The sequence below is a fragment of the Phoenix dactylifera genome, chromosome 11 (assembly GCF_009389715.1).
Source record: "Phoenix dactylifera cultivar Barhee BC4 chromosome 11, palm_55x_up_171113_PBpolish2nd_filt_p, whole genome shotgun sequence".
NCBI classification, from domain to species: domain Eukaryota; kingdom Viridiplantae; phylum Streptophyta; class Magnoliopsida; order Arecales; family Arecaceae; genus Phoenix; species Phoenix dactylifera.
This window is the reverse complement of record NC_052402.1, coordinates 4,289,369-4,304,559: the sequence shown is the minus strand read 5'-3', so window position 1 is coordinate 4,304,559 and position 15,191 is coordinate 4,289,369. Positions and strand designations below refer to the sequence as shown.

The 15,191-nt window shown below is 42.7% G+C and overlaps 2 protein-coding genes across 2 annotated transcripts in view; one reads left to right on the top strand and one right to left on the bottom strand.

Moving 5' to 3' along the window:
* Nucleotides 1–33: 33 nt before the first annotated feature.
* Nucleotides 34–3,877, top strand: LOC103716079 (heat shock 70 kDa protein, mitochondrial-like). The gene is made up of 5 exons (XM_008803936.4): nt 34–288; nt 1,308–1,384; nt 1,484–1,562; nt 1,707–2,273; nt 2,365–3,877. Exons 1-5 carry the CDS (start codon nt 208–210, stop codon nt 3,601–3,603), a joined length of 2,043 nt encoding a protein of 680 aa, XP_008802158.2. The 5' UTR covers nt 34–207; the 3' UTR covers nt 3,604–3,877.
* A 10,072-nt stretch (nt 3,878–13,949) lies between these two features.
* The window catches only part of LOC103705170 (splicing factor U2af small subunit B-like), a 2,096-nt gene continuing 854 nt past the window's right edge, over nt 13,950–15,191 (bottom strand). Inside the window, exon 2 of the mRNA XM_008788793.4 lies at nt 13,950–15,187. Within this exon, the coding sequence (XP_008787015.1) occupies nt 14,318–15,145 (828 nt within the window). The 5' untranslated portion in view covers nt 15,146–15,187 and the 3' untranslated portion in view covers nt 13,950–14,317. The remainder of the gene's footprint in view (nt 15,188–15,191) is intronic.

Here is a 15,191-nt window from a genome sequence, read left to right as displayed (position 1 = left end):
CGCTCATCTAGAACCTTCTTGCGGGCGCGGTCTGTTTTCTTTGTAGGCGGCCCGTTTGGTCCGCAGCCCTCCTCTCCAAATCAGCCTCCACCACGGTGAAGGGTTTATCTAGGGTTTTTGGTCGCGTTCCTCTTCTCCCATTCTAAAACCCTAGGTTTTCCAGCGAAGATCTCTCGTTCTCTCTCTCTCTCTCTCTCTCTCTCTGCAATGGCGATTGGATCCGTGCTAATCTCGAGGCTGGCCAGGTCGAAGACCTTGGCCTCCGGCATCTCCTCCACTCTGCTTCAGGTCCGCGGCTCTGCTACTTTTTCTCTTTCTTTCATCTATATTCAGTTATTAGTTTTGATCTTATTTCGATTCTTTTGGACCAATTTTGACGTCTATCTAAAGTATCCTGATGGAAAGTTGCAGTTTTTATTCGTTAGATCTATCTAAACTGTAAAGATCGATTAAAACATATGTATTTCTTTTTCTTCTAATATCTCTGAATTTATGAAGTCGTAATCATCTTTCAACTGGAGGTATTTATGCTAGATCAAAAGTTTTTTTTTTTTTTGCAACTGCTCTTTTATATCTGCCAGTATGAATGATATATAAGATTATTCGTTCGGACGAAGCAGGATTTATTTTATTATGAACCTTTTTCGAATGGATGCTATGTCTTTAGGGAAAGAAACAGAAAAGTTGAGTCATTTGTAATATTTAGATATGGGAACTTGTGATAAGACCAATTTCATGTACGAACATTTGTTACTTATGTCAAAATTTTCTTATGTTTTGATAAGAGGGTCGAGGAAGAAAGATTGCTAAGAAAAATTGTGGAAACGGCCTACTGAGTGGATTTTTTTATTCATATATTGCTACTCTTCACATAAGGATCTTGAGCACTAACTTACAAACATGATGGCTCTTTGCCTGCCATGGCTGAGAGCCTGAGAGGTTGCTTAATTCATTATTTGGTATGCTTTATCAGTTTGTCTTTCTTGGACGATACAATTTTTTTTGTTGTTTTGGGGTTAGGTTCACTTATCTGGCACAGATAGGAGGCGATTTACAGATGGTTGATAGAAGAATTAGTTCTTTTTTTAAGAAATATTTAAGTTATTAGTTGTTTCTAGGAGAACATATGGCCAAACATAATTTGGACAACTGATTTCTGATGTTATTTTTGGATCATAGGGAAGATAATCTTTCCTTTTCTCTCTGTTTTTTAACTCAATTGTTAGTGGCTTTGGAAGTCTGCCCTTTATAAAATCTCATTTATTTTTTTTTCACTTATGTTTGCTTCACTTGGTATGTGAATCCAGGCTTCTGGTCTTCTGAAGGCTTCACATGGCATGTCTCCTTTATTTCAAAGATGCGCAGCTACAGCAAGGGCATTCAGGTTCAAATATGCTATTCATTTTTCTGCCGACCTTCCAGCTTTCCTTTCCCCTCCTATGTTGTTGGTAGCTGATTTATCTTCTCTGATTGGTTTCTGTAGCTCTAATCCTGCTGGTACTGATGTTGTTGGGATTGACTTGGGTACTACGAACTCTTGTGTTGCAGTTATGGAGGGCAAGGTGTTTTTTCTGTTTACCCACTTGCCTTTTAATTTTTGCAGCTACGTTGAGTTTCATAAAGTTTCTATATTATGGGATCAAAGTCTGTTTATTTAAATGACTTGATGCTTCTAATACATATAAATCTTGAATTGTTTGGTGCAGAACCCGAAAGTAATTGAGAATGCTGAAGGTGCAAGGACAACACCTTCTGTTGTAGCCTTTAATCAGAAGGGTGAACTTCTTGTCGGTACCCCAGCAAAGCGGCAAGCTGTGACAAATCCAACAAATACCTTATTTGGCACCAAGCGCTTGATTGGAAGAAGATTTGATGACCCTCAGACACAAAAGGAACTGAAAATGGTACCATACAAGATTGTCAAGGCACCAAATGGAGATGCTTGGGTGGAGTTGAATGGACAGCAATACTCGCCAAGCCAAATTGGGGCATTTGTCCTCACCAAGATGAAGGAGACTGCAGAGGGTTATCTCAGCAAAACTGTTTCCAAAGCCGTCATCACAGTTCCTGCATACTTTAATGATGCCCAGCGTCAGGCCACAAAGGATGCTGGGAGAATTGCTGGACTGGAGGTACTGAGGATTATCAATGAGCCTACGGCTGCGGCTCTTTCATATGGAATGAACAACAAGGAGGGATTAATTGCTGTATTTGATTTGGGTGGTGGGACTTTTGATGTCTCAATCCTTGAAATTTCTAATGGAGTTTTTGAGGTATGATGTTGTTTTGGTTCTGTATGCATGCATCTCTGCTGTGTTAAATTTTTGTTTTTTCCATTTGTATAATGTGATTATCTACTTTCAGGTCAAGGCTACCAATGGAGATACCTTCCTTGGTGGTGAAGACTTTGATGGCGCGTTGCTGGACTACCTGGTCAGTGAATTCAAGAAAACTGAAAACATTGATCTAACCAAAGACCGGTTGGCATTGCAGAGGCTTAGAGAGGCTGCTGAAAAGGCAAAGTTGGAACTTTCATCCACCGCGCAAACAGAGATAAATCTTCCTTTTATTACTGCTGATGCTTCGGGTGCTAAGCACTTAAACATTACACTGACCCGATCTAAGTTTGAAACTTTGGTTAGCCATCTGATCGAGAGAACACGCATTCCATGCAAGAACTGTCTAAGAGATGCTGGAATCATAGCAAAAGAAGTTGATGAAGTCCTATTGGTTGGGGGAATGACAAGGGTTCCAAAAGTCCAGGAAATTGTTTCCGAGATCTTTGGGAAGACTCCGAGCAAGGGTGTGAACCCTGATGAGGCAGTTGCCATGGGGGCTAGCATACAGGGTGGCATTTTACGGGGTGATGTTAAAGAGCTTCTCTTGCTTGATGTCACCCCCCTCTCCCTTGGTATCGAGACTCTTGGAGGGGTCTTTACCAGGCTCATCAACCGGAACACAACCATTCCAACCAAGAAGAGCCAGGTCTTCTCCACTGCTGCCGACAACCAGACTCAGGTTGGGATCAAGGTATTGCAGGGTGAGAGGGAGATGGCTGCAGATAACAAGCTTCTTGGGGAATTCGAGCTCACGGGCGTTCCTCCTGCTCCGAGAGGCATGCCTCAGATAGAGGTGACCTTTGATATCGATGCTAATGGAATTGTGAAGGTCTCAGCAAAGGATAAAGCAACAAGCAAAGAGCAGGAAATTACCATCAGATCCTCGGGTGGGCTATCGGAGGAAGAGATAGAGAAGATGGTGAAGGAGGCAGAGCTCCATGCACAGAGGGATCAGGAGAGAAAGGCCTTGATCGACATTAGGAACACTGCAGACACTACAATTTACGGTATCGGGAAGAGTCTGGGAGAGTTCAGAGACAAGATACCAGAAGAGGTCGCCAAAGAGATCGATTCTGCTGTTGCTGATTTGAGGGCTGCAATGGGCGAGGACAACGTCGACAAGATCAAGGAGAAGATTGACGCAGCAAACAAAGCTGTCTCGAAAATTGGGCAGCATATACACCAGGGTGGAGGATCTTCATCTTCAGGGTCAGCTGGAGGGGATCAGACTCCTGAAGCTGAGTACAAAGAAGCTAAGATGTAGAATGATGCAGCAACATTCCTCTCTATATTTCAGAATTTTGAAGTCGAGACTGCTGATTTTTTCCTGTTCTCTTTAGCTGGTTTTACTATTGAACTTCGTCTAACCTGTTTGGCAATACAGACTGATGGGTAACTCTGGAATTTGAAGTAAAGACTGGGTTCTGTTGTCTTTTGATGGACGCTGAACTTGAGTCTCCCGAGAATGTGTTTTTGTTTTTCTTGTCAACCTGGGGATTTATTCGAATGTCATGTATTTTGTTACAAATATTTAAATTTGCCTACGACCCAGACTATTAGAACACTACAAGGAACAGGCGTAAAAACTTTTTGCCTGAAGTCAGACTCTCTGGAAAAATCTAGTTAAAGTTTTTTAACTCCAATTCAAGCCCTAACCAAATTGGAAGGCCGTGGGAATTACAGAATAAATGGAATTACAGACACCCTTGAGACTTCTTGAGTGCTGGCGGCGAGAGAAATGAGATTCTGCCGGTTAAGCCACAGCTACCAGGAGAGTGAAGAAGGGAACAAAAAATTACTGTCTGCAGGCGAGCATTTCATTTCCCAAGCTCTAGTAGAAATTTATTTCCAGCTCCAACCAAGAGACTTAAGCTTAGCTGGACGCTTATCAAGCAAAACCAAAATCAGGACTAATGCGAGTTTCTCACCGTCGCTCCAAATACGACTTCAAAGAAGTAGCATGGCCTGCATATTCTTGGATTCTACCTTTACTATACATCAAAGCCAAATATGAATTAAAATAATGGAGCTCACCTGTCCTCGGTATCCAGAGCGAAGGTTGTAGAATACAGTGATGATCCATAATAACCAATTATTGGATGAGTTGAGATCCATAACATGAGATGCCATTACTTGCTACCTGCAGTGGAAGTGAAAGAACATATGGAAAGAAGGGACAACTTCTCAAGGCTTAAAAGAGCCAAGCTCAGAGAATTTTTTTCAAGGAACGGTCAAAGAATTCTATTAAGGAAGTTGTCATGGCTGCCACTGTCATAAGCCTAGAAAGTCGCACAACTCTTCAACCGAGAGAAGCTATAGAAAGAAGCCAACATTTGTTTGCTACTATGAGAACCTGTCTTTCTGTTCCATACATACAACAAGTCTCACATAGTTCAGGAAGCTGAAACAGAACTGATATGAGAGAAGAAAATGAACCATCTACATTTCAGTCCACCTGTGATAATGTCAGACTTCTATTTTAATTCCATAACCCACCCCCCAACAAAAAAAGAGAGGTTTCGATCCAAGCTGCATGAGCTAAAGTACAAATTGTTTTGCACTGCTGCTGTTATCCCATGAATCAGGTCCAACACTACTCCAGAACTTAATTATGTGCAATACTGTCCGATAATAAACCTTCTATTCGTCATATGTTGAGTTGGATGATCCTCTAAACAAATTTTATCCACACACAGCCAGTAAATCATGCTTCATAACCAATTTAGATGATATTCTTATAGCAAAAGACAGATTAAAATTTGAGGATACATTCTCTGCCATTTTATGATACAACCACCTTTAAAGGTACAGTGTACTGATCATGCTCATTTTGTAGTTCAGAGAAGATCACTGTTCTATAAAGTACAGTTTTAGCCATCTACTTTGCCTTGTCAAACTCATCTAATATTTAACTTAAAACAGGAAGGCATAGAAGGCACAGGACTTGACTGCCCATGTGAAGGTCGCAAACACCTCGACATCCAAGCTGGTGTTTACTAAGGTAGCGTAGGGGATCAGAGACTTAGCAGTCTGTCGTTTTACCAGAGATTATCTATTTGTGCCTGCTTCCTTTAACTCGAGTGGAAGATTGTCTGTGATCAGAGATGGAAGGACGGTTGTTATTTCTCTATGAAGTTGAAAGCTAACTGGCTAAAACTGACCTTCCTAAGAGATTTGGATTTCATTGTTGGTCCATAAGCACGCCCCTACAAGATCCCAATCTTCACTTGGTTGGGTGTCTTAACAGGGATTTTGACCTCTGGAAGCCTTCTAAATTAGAGAAGGAAACAGTGTGCTATGAGCTTCAGGGATAAATCATGTATACCATTTTCTTATCCAATGCAAGCGTGCTTTCTGTGTCAAAGAACTATAGGAAGGTGACTTTTCTATAGTCCCAAAATGAGTTCGAGCCTCTCTAGTGCTTGAAGCAACAATTAGAAATAATGTTTTGCATGGTAGCATCAAAGAAGAAAAGCAATGAGGACTGAGGGTACGAAAGTCGCACCTTCTCAAAACGGAAGGGACTGCAATGACTAGCAGCTGGAAGCAGAGGGAATGCCATGCAGAAGGTCTCTCGCAAGCTGAAACTCACCAAGCGAAGGCTGTGCAGATGGAAGCATGAGGTGGTAGGCAACATCTTCCGAAAGTTGGAGGAGGTGGAGACATCTATTGCTGATCTTCAGGGAAGGGAGGATAGCAGCATTAGGCTACTGGAGACCGATATGGTTGTTTTGTGTCAGAAGCTGGCTATGCATCATTCTCTCTTGCGGCAGTAGAAGGTCTTTTGGAGACAAAAGTCTAGAGTCCAGTGGATCAGGGAAGGGGACAGGAACACTTGGTTCTTCCACCGGTCGATCATCATTAGGAAGCAGAGGAACATAATCCGATCCTTAAGAGATGGGGTTGGGTAGAGAGTGGAGGGGGAGAGCAGAGTCAAACAGGTTATGGTTGACTTCTTCAGGTCCAGGTGGACGGAGGACAATAGCTCGAGGGTGGCCACCCAGTTTTCATTACTAGACATCGGAGTCGGGATGGTAGAGAATGTGGACCTAATTCGAATAGTGTCTGAGAATGAGGTGTGGGAGGCCATCCGGACCCTAATGGAGGATAAAGCCCCGTGGCCAGACGGCTTTTCTTCCTTTTTCTTCAAGAGGTATTAGTGTATCATTTGGAGAGCGGTAGTGGAGGTTATCCAGTTGTTCTTCAATACAGTGTCGATGACTGATGACTAGAAGGCAACATACATCACCCTCATCCCGAAGCACCAGAATGCGATGAAGCCCGGTCATTTCAAGCCCATTAATATTTGCACTATTCTCTATAAGGTAGTGGCGAAGATCGTGGTGGGCGGGGTGAAGCCCTTGTTGCCCGGTCTCATCAGCTAAGAACAGAAGGCATTTGTGGGGAGTTGAAGCATTACCGACTCCTAATTGCCTAGGAGATGATATGAGATTTGCAGCGTGCCCCAAGGCGGCGGAGCTATATGATAGTGAAGCTGGATATGGAGAGGGCCTACGATAGAGTCCACTGGAGCTCCCTCAAGTTTACGTCAGAGAGCTTTGGCTTCAACGAAACCTGGATAGCTTGGGTGCTTGGCTGTGTGCAGAGGTTGTCCTCCATCCTGATCAACAGGATGTTGTCGCCTTTCCTCCACTCCACCATCGGGCTTCGCCAAGGTTGCCCCTTGTTGAAAGTGAATCCTAGGTTCTTCGGTGTTTAGCATGCTGAATTTTTTTTTTTTTGAAAACCATGGCTGAACCTGATCGGGTTGCCTACGTACCCCTTCATAAGGGGGATCAAGCCATACGTAGTTCTTTTTAAGTTTTAAAATGCAGCGGAAAAACCGAATCAAACAATTTAATTCATGCATGCTTACAAGATCAAATCTAGAAATTAGCACCTTAAGAACACATAGGATTATGCCGGAATCGTTTAAACAATTATGCTAAAACTTTTATACATGATTAACTATCAGATCTGAAACTTAAGAACTCTATTCCAATTAATCTCCGAATATCCATCGAATGGATTCTGGAGATATCTCCGTGAGGAGCCCCAAAAGAGGGTAAAACCTCGGGGAATTGGACCTAGACCTTGACACCATAATAAATGATTAATGCTAGATTAATACCTTTTATGATGGATGAAAGTTGTGAATCTAATTCTTGACTTCGCAGCCACGCACACGAATGGCCTCTACGAGAAGTACACGCGAAGTCCTGAAGGATCTTCTTCCGCAATAGTGCTAGCAGCTGCAGAACACTTGAAAGCTAAAATCTGCCCGCCGGGATTCAATCAACTCTTGATCAATCGTCTTGAAGCAGATAGAGATGATGTTTGTAAGGAAAGTAGAGGACTCAGATCTGATCTTGAATCTTCTAGATATTCACCCTAAAAACCCTATCTAAAATGGAGAAGAAGAGGAGGAGGAGGCGGGTGAGGAAGAAGGCTGCAATGGATGTATTTTTGGTGCCCATGTTTGACCCTTTTTAATGGCCTCCGAATTTTCATTCAAAATTCAAAATTTATTTTCAGAAAACCTCTTTTAGTTGGCACATGCAAAGAAATAGGAACAACCCAAATCAGATCTCAACCAAATCTGATTTAAATTCAAATTTTAAACACATGTGCAAGAGGGAAGGAATTTGAAACCATGCGGCAAGGTAAAACACTTCATAATTTCGAAATCACCTCTTGAAATTCGAATTTAATCCATTCAAAAACTCAGACGCCACCTTGGCTGATGGTTTGAGTGATTAAAATCATTTAACACATTGCTTAATGTTTGAATTTAAATTCAAATAACAAACAATGTCGCCATGTGTCAAGCAATGGGTCCATGTGCCATGCAATAATTTTGGTTTATTTAAAATTCATGAAATCCAATTCCATGTCACCAATAATTGCCACATCATCTGAGCCTAATCCCCTTGGGTTGCACCTAATCAAATTTGGTCAAACCCGAATTAAAACAAAGCAATTTGGTTGAACCCAATCTAATCAGGTCAGACCCTGATTGAGCTCAAATTGAATCCAATTCAATTTTGGCTCATGCAAACTCAATCAAATTGAATTATTACTTTGTGTTGGACCTAATTCAATTAGGTCAAACCCCAATTAAGAACAAATTAATTTAAAATTAATTTGATCAGCTTAAGTCCTTTTTGGTTCTGACCTAATCCAATCAGGTCAAAACCCTGATTGAGCCCAAACTTGAATCCAATTCAATTTGGCTCATCCTTAGCACAATTACTCAATCAAATTGAGTTTATTAGTAATTTAATTACTAATTAATCCTTCAATAATTACTTTAATTATTTTATAAGATAATTTGCCAATCAAATTGACCAAATTACCCCTGAATGATTCTTAATCATTCATCAGCTTTCTTGATCAATCAGGAATCTTCTATGCGTGTGACTCATAGGTTCTAACCTAAGCCGGTAGTATAGGAACAATTTTCAACACTAATCGATGTGACCATCTAGCAATGGTACCCGACGTCCGGATAGGTCGAATATATGCGAAGCAAATATTCTGGAACCCTGAACTATGGTTACTGTATAATTCAATCCCTTTGACTCCTAATGCCAGGATGACTTAGAGCTCACTGTCAACCCTATAATTAGTACATCCATTATGTGATTAACTTTAGATATCCCGTGACTCCTCACTGGGATTACCCTGGCCAAGGTTTTGCTAAATTAATCACAAGACATTATCTCCTGTTTTCAGGAGGGGTCAATTCCATCTTGACTCACAACTGACTACGCAAGTACTTGACTGCACCCAGTGACCTTCCGTCACTGAATTAGAAATTCAGGTAGTCCGGTACCAAAGTACAGTGAGTTGCTTGCTAGTCACAGGTTGCGGTCTCAGGTCAGAGGGCCAAACTTATACCCATATCCACTCGGAACATCTCTCGACAGTAGAGCGTTCCGGAATTGGTCACGTTTAGTGAAATGTACTTCTACACTTCACTTGTGTGGCATACCAGTGTCTCCACACTCCTTGGTTAAGAGGACAACCAACGTATATGTCACACAACGACCTAATCTCGATAATGTTGTCGTCCTAGTAACAACATATCATTTCGTCGCAAACAAGTTTAAGGACTCAAAGATAAATCCTCCTTTATCATAACATAAGTCCTAAGGACTTCATCATATAAGAGTTCATTTGAAGATGAAATGATGAATAATGCCAAATAACACTTTATTAATTTATCAATTCATTTACAAAATTCAATCATCAATATGCTGACGATTGACATTTAGGATACAAATTCCAACACTTGTCCCCTTACTTGTTCATCATTTGTGCTGATATGTTATCTCGCGCCCTGTGGGCTGCTTGTCAGGAGCGGAAGATAGACGCCTATGTGCCAGCCCTCAGTGCCCGATCGATCTCCCATCTTCTGTTTGCATACAACTATCTACTCCTAGTTAGGGCGAGGACGAGGGACGCGTTGGCCTTCAGAGGTGTCCTAGAGGATTACTGGGAGACATCAGGTTAGAGAGTGAACCTTCACAAGTCTACTATCCTTATGGAAACCGCTTGCCACCGGGATCAGCCAGTTGCCCTTTCATTTTGCTTCGGCAATAGATCAAAATAGAGGCAACAAAGCCACCCTACTTAGATCCCCGGATTACGTTATTGGATTACTTTAGCCTGAGGACGGAGATGCGGGTGAAGCAGGTTATCAGAGGGCTCCTTGGCATGAGGGAGCAGGAGGAGCCATGGAGTTATTGGGCATCTCTATTACGAGGAGGAGACTGCGGGTGTCGGAATATCTCAGCATGGTGCAATGCATCCAGGAACGGCTGGAGGGCTGGAGGCGGCCTCATTTTCCATGATTGGAAGGCTAATGCTGGTGAGGTCAGTCTTAAGCTTCATGCCGGTATATCTCATGTCCAATACAGTCGTCCCGAAGACTATGTTGATGAGGATTGAGCGGCTTCTCCGAAACTTCCTTTGGGGCTATTATGGTAGCGGTCATGGAGTGCATCTGCTAGCGTGGGAGACAGTTTGCCAGCCGACTCGCAAGGGAGGGCTGGGTGTCTAGTCGCTTCTCATGACGAGGAAGGCATTGATTGCTCAGCATACAATGAGACTTGTACTTGAGCTACAGTACTTCTGGACTCAAGAGATGACTGCCCACTATAGACCGATGACTGCGGGTGGGGCAACTCGAAGTGTCCAGAGATGCTCCTTCCTCTGGCAGAAGATATACAAGTATGTGCCCACTGTCTTGGCTAACACCAGGTGGTAGATCGGCGATGGGTGCAATGTGGATGTGGTGGACCTTAGGTGGACACTCTCTCGGTGAAGCTCTGGCTGACCATAGTCAATGTTGAGACCGCGAGCAGACTTCGATTTTGCGATCTTCTACTCTTGTAGGGGGCAGAGTGAAATACCAGCCGAATCGGCTATCTGTTTGGGGAGCACTTCAAAGAGAGAGTCCGGTCGCTACCTGTTCCGAGGAGTGCTAGTCCGGATGCGAGGATTTGGCGTATGTCCAACGGCCCCAGAGTCAAAGTAAGAGACATTTATGACCTCCTTCAAAGTGAGCAGCACCCCAAGCAGGACTACGCGTTGATTTGGAGGTTTGGTCTTTACCCAAAGATTGTACTGTTTGTTTGGAAGGTGGCTTGGGTCTGATTGCCGACGAGATCGGTGCTGAGTGGGTGGGGACCGAGCATCCAACCTCAGTGCCCTAATTGCCCGGTGGATGAGACTGTGGACCATGCTCTGTTTCAGTGCGAGTGATCTAGGAGGGTCTGAAGGCTAGTCGATATTCCACTAGATGCTCAGTGCCATTCGGGCTCCTTCACTCAAGTGCTCAGATGGTGGTCCACTAGCCCTCAAACCCGATATGTGGCCACTGCGGCGACTTATATAACTTACCATATATGGTTGGCCAAGAATGCCTAAATTTTTGGAGAGAGCATCCCTACACCTAGGTTCGTCATGGAGCGGGCCGAGCACAGGCGGCGGAGATCACCCATGCAGGTCCATCGGACGGGCATTTGATATCTCAGGGCATCTGGGGCTCTACATCTTCTCTTGTAGCACCGCAAACGGTGTTCTTCACCTAGGAGCCCCCACCTCCAAGCTTCTACAAGGTCAATTTCGACGGATGTGTGCTAGACGATGGCAGAAGGGGTCGTGCAAGCTTCATCATTAGAGACCCGGACTCTAAGGTGATTGTTGCTGGTGAGTGCCAGATTTTTAACACTTCTATTTCGGTGGTGGAGCTGAGGGCAGTGTGGACTGGTCTATGTCAAGCCTGGCGTGTTCTGCGGACTAGCACAGTCCTACTTCAAGGTCACTTAGCAATGGTGATTAGCTGGATCCAGGGGGTATTGGCGGCGTGGTTGGGTGCCACCTCTTGCTCCGAAATATTCGGGCCATGGTAGGTGGAGACGCCACTTTCCATATATACAGAGGCCAATGGAGCTGCGGATTGGATGACCTCGTATATGACTGACCACTTTAGGGAGCTATGGGTTGATGAGAGGAAGTTGCCTAGAGCGCTCCGTGACTTTTTATCTTTTGATATTTTTGGATGTATTCATACTAGAAATGTATAAGTCATCCGTTGTAACAAAAAAAAAAAAGACATTGGACAAGGCATGCAATAAGAGGCAAAGTTTCTATACATGGTTGGACGTTATGTACATCTGGTGGTTCTCTTGTAGTTGCTCTAGATGCCTCCTGTAAAAACATTAGGGTATTAAGCAGCAACTTTGCTTTCTGCTGTTTTTTCCCCTCTATTTGTTTAGCCTCCTGAAATTAATTAATTATATGTTGTCACCAATCAATGAAATTCTACATACTCTGTAAGGTTGTGCCGGTGGTAGGTTAGAGGAGAAATAAATGGAATAAATGCCTCTTAACTCCATTTCCACTTGAACCGGCCAAACGATTGAAAAGGGCCTTTTTTTTTAGGGTAAAAATAGAGCCACATTTTCCACTTAATCCAAATTACCGTAAAATAGGTATTTTGCAAAGTAAATAGAGCCACATTTTCCACTTAATCCAAATTAAACTACTCTCCGCCCTATATGGTTGAGCAATTTATTGGCGCAACAAGAGTTAGTGTAAGTTGACTCATTTAATCTGTGTCAACTCATTCTGCAACCAAACACAGCCTACGGGGTTAGCGGATCCACATCAAACTTGTTTTAGTAACTCACAATTCTGTATAACTACCTATTCTGCAATATAAATTACCATCAGTCTAATTTCAGTATCATGATGGCTTATCAATAATTGCAATAAATAGCTTCATTTGAACTCTGTAAATTAAATAACTAACACACCTTGCAGCAGAATAAATTTGTTTTGAAAAGTTTTCTTAAGTGACACCAGTTGAGATAGATCACTTCTGGAACTTTAACCTGTGAATATAGATTCTGTAGAAAGGAAGCAAACACTCATGGCACAGACCTTTTTTCCCAAATTTTTTTGCAGGTGGTCTCAACAGATCAGTCCAGAAATTCAAACAACAGAGCTCAAAAACATGAAAAGAAAGTTGCAGTTCGCAAAAAAAAATAAATAAATTACAGCACCATCCAACAGACTGAGAATGTTGAAGTTACAGTTTCAACAGACCAGTTTAATAAGAATGCTTGAAACATTCGATACTCAAGCACCACTCCTATCTTCTGAGGATGGCAATCGACATTGAATTGTTTACCCCTCACCACTCAGTCCACTGGTTCCAAATTGTCCATTAAACTTTTGATGAATTTATATTATGTGAGTTAATAAAGCTTGTCATATGGAACAAATGCCTAATGAATCAATCATCATTCCTTCGACAAAAGCCTTAAGACATAAAAGGACAAAAGCTCAACTAAATATAGAACATCTTGAAACAAATCATCCTCCTTTGATCTGATCCTCTTTAGAAATGAGCAGCTTTTTGAACCCCAATATAGTTCTCGTCTAACAACCAAAGATTCTGAAACCCCTCTTCTGACTTGTGTAAACAGGAAGATTAATAGCTCTTAGATTGTGCCCTAAACAACCTATTCTCAGTGCCCTATAACAATAAGCAAGAATTTTAATAATATCAAAAAACATAAGATTCATAATCTACCCCACACTATTCAGCCAATTTATAATAAACAAATCTTTATGAATGCATTGCATGTTTGATGGGTACAATATGACCAACCCAAGCCATGTACATGTTATATAAAACCAGCCAGAACTTTTCTATGTTGGGCTGCCGTACAAAAACCCAAAACATATTACATACTCAACTGCTAACGTAAAAAACTTGGAAAAAGGCAAAGGAATAATGGTACTACCCCATTGATAGTATACATGTAATGCAGTATATTCATCTATGTGATGCTCATGAAACTTGCCAGCATAGTGAAACTCTTTGGCTTCAACCTACATGGAGATCTTCATCCATAATATGTTCAGACCACAGGAGAAAAATCAGAATCAATCTTTTACTGCTTGGCTATCTGGTATTTGACATTCAACAAGATCAACAAATGTTAATAATTGATTCAGGGCTTCAATTATCCCAGGATATATCACTTTCCCATTAACTGCTCTCAGTTAAAAGTACAGAACAACAAATAAAAATGGAAAAAACAAGCTATTAAAAAAAAAGGAAACAGACAATCAGCAAGTCATAGAAGCATCTCATAACATGCCTAAAAGTCATAGCAGAAGAATTCGTTAGAGACTACACCTGGTACATGTGAATGAACATCACTCCATCAGACAATGGCAAACCAAACAGATAATGTCACAGACTACAAAAGATCCAAGTTCCCATTCACACAGTGAGATCAAAGAGACCATTTTTGAGGTTCAAGGACTGCAATCAAAATGCCTGGACCATAAAGTGTTTCAACAATAAAAGAAGCAGAAGGCCAAACAGAACTCCTTGCCTAGGTCACCTATGAATAGAAATGATAAAGAAGAGACTGCAAGAAATTCAACCTGAATCATGCATGCCTCTCCTCTCTTTCCCGATTCCACTGCTCAATCCTAGCCCTTCGTTCCTCACTTCCTTCCCTCATTGGGCTCTTTGTCCGCCTAGGGCTCCCATGTCGCCGCCTTCCGCCATCACTGTCGTACCTTCCATGCCTGTCTCCACTCCTCCGCCCACTTCCACGGTACTCCCCACGGTCACGGTAGTCCCTATCACGATTGTCTCTCCGATAGGATGGGCTTGGACTTCGGCTACGGCTCCTCCCATGAGACCTCTGGTAACGTCCAAATAGCCTCCTCCTCAACTCTCTACTGATCTGCTTGACATGCATAAAATTGCAATACCCACCCCGGTTGCAGCTGTTCTCCTCAAACTGCCGGCAAGTGGCCTCCCGAAAGTCCGTCACAGGTGAGAAGTCCACAATTATCGGGCGGCCTGAGTAGAACCTACCTTGAAGGGCCCTAAGAGCTGCAGCTGCTTGTTCTTCTTCCCTGAACTGGACATAGACATTCCCGATCATGTGATCAGCAAGGTTATCACAGACATTAAGGCTCTCAATCTCACCAAACTTGTTGAGCTCCTCGAAGATGTCCTCATAAAAATCCTCAAAGTGCTCCTGGATCCTTCGGGGATCAATAGGCTGGCCCTGCGCATCAATTCCTGGGGTGATCATGTCCGGGCGCTGATACATGTTGGAGAGGAGAAGGGTGGGAGATATCGTGGGGCGGTTGTGGAGACGGGAGCACCTGTCTCCATGGCGGCATGCTCCAATCTTGAAATAGAATGGGCAGTTCACCCTATCCTTCTCGGTACCAAAGATGGACGCCAAGTGCTCCGCCATCAATCCCACCCAACGGAAATAACCTTGAAACCCCCAGAAATCCTAG

Bases quoted from the DNA above. Each gene is read 5' to 3' on its own strand.
- LOC103716079 (XM_008803936.4), top strand. From the start codon at position 208: ATGGCGATTGGATCCGTGCTAATCTCGAGGCTGGCCAGGTCGAAGACC. The intron at 1,385-1,483 runs GTTCAAATATGC...TGGTTTCTGTAG, and splicing joins GCTACAGCAAGGGCATTCAG to CTCTAATCCTGCTGGTACTG. The intron at 1,563-1,706 runs GTGTTTTTTCTG...TGTTTGGTGCAG, and splicing joins TTGCAGTTATGGAGGGCAAG to AACCCGAAAGTAATTGAGAA.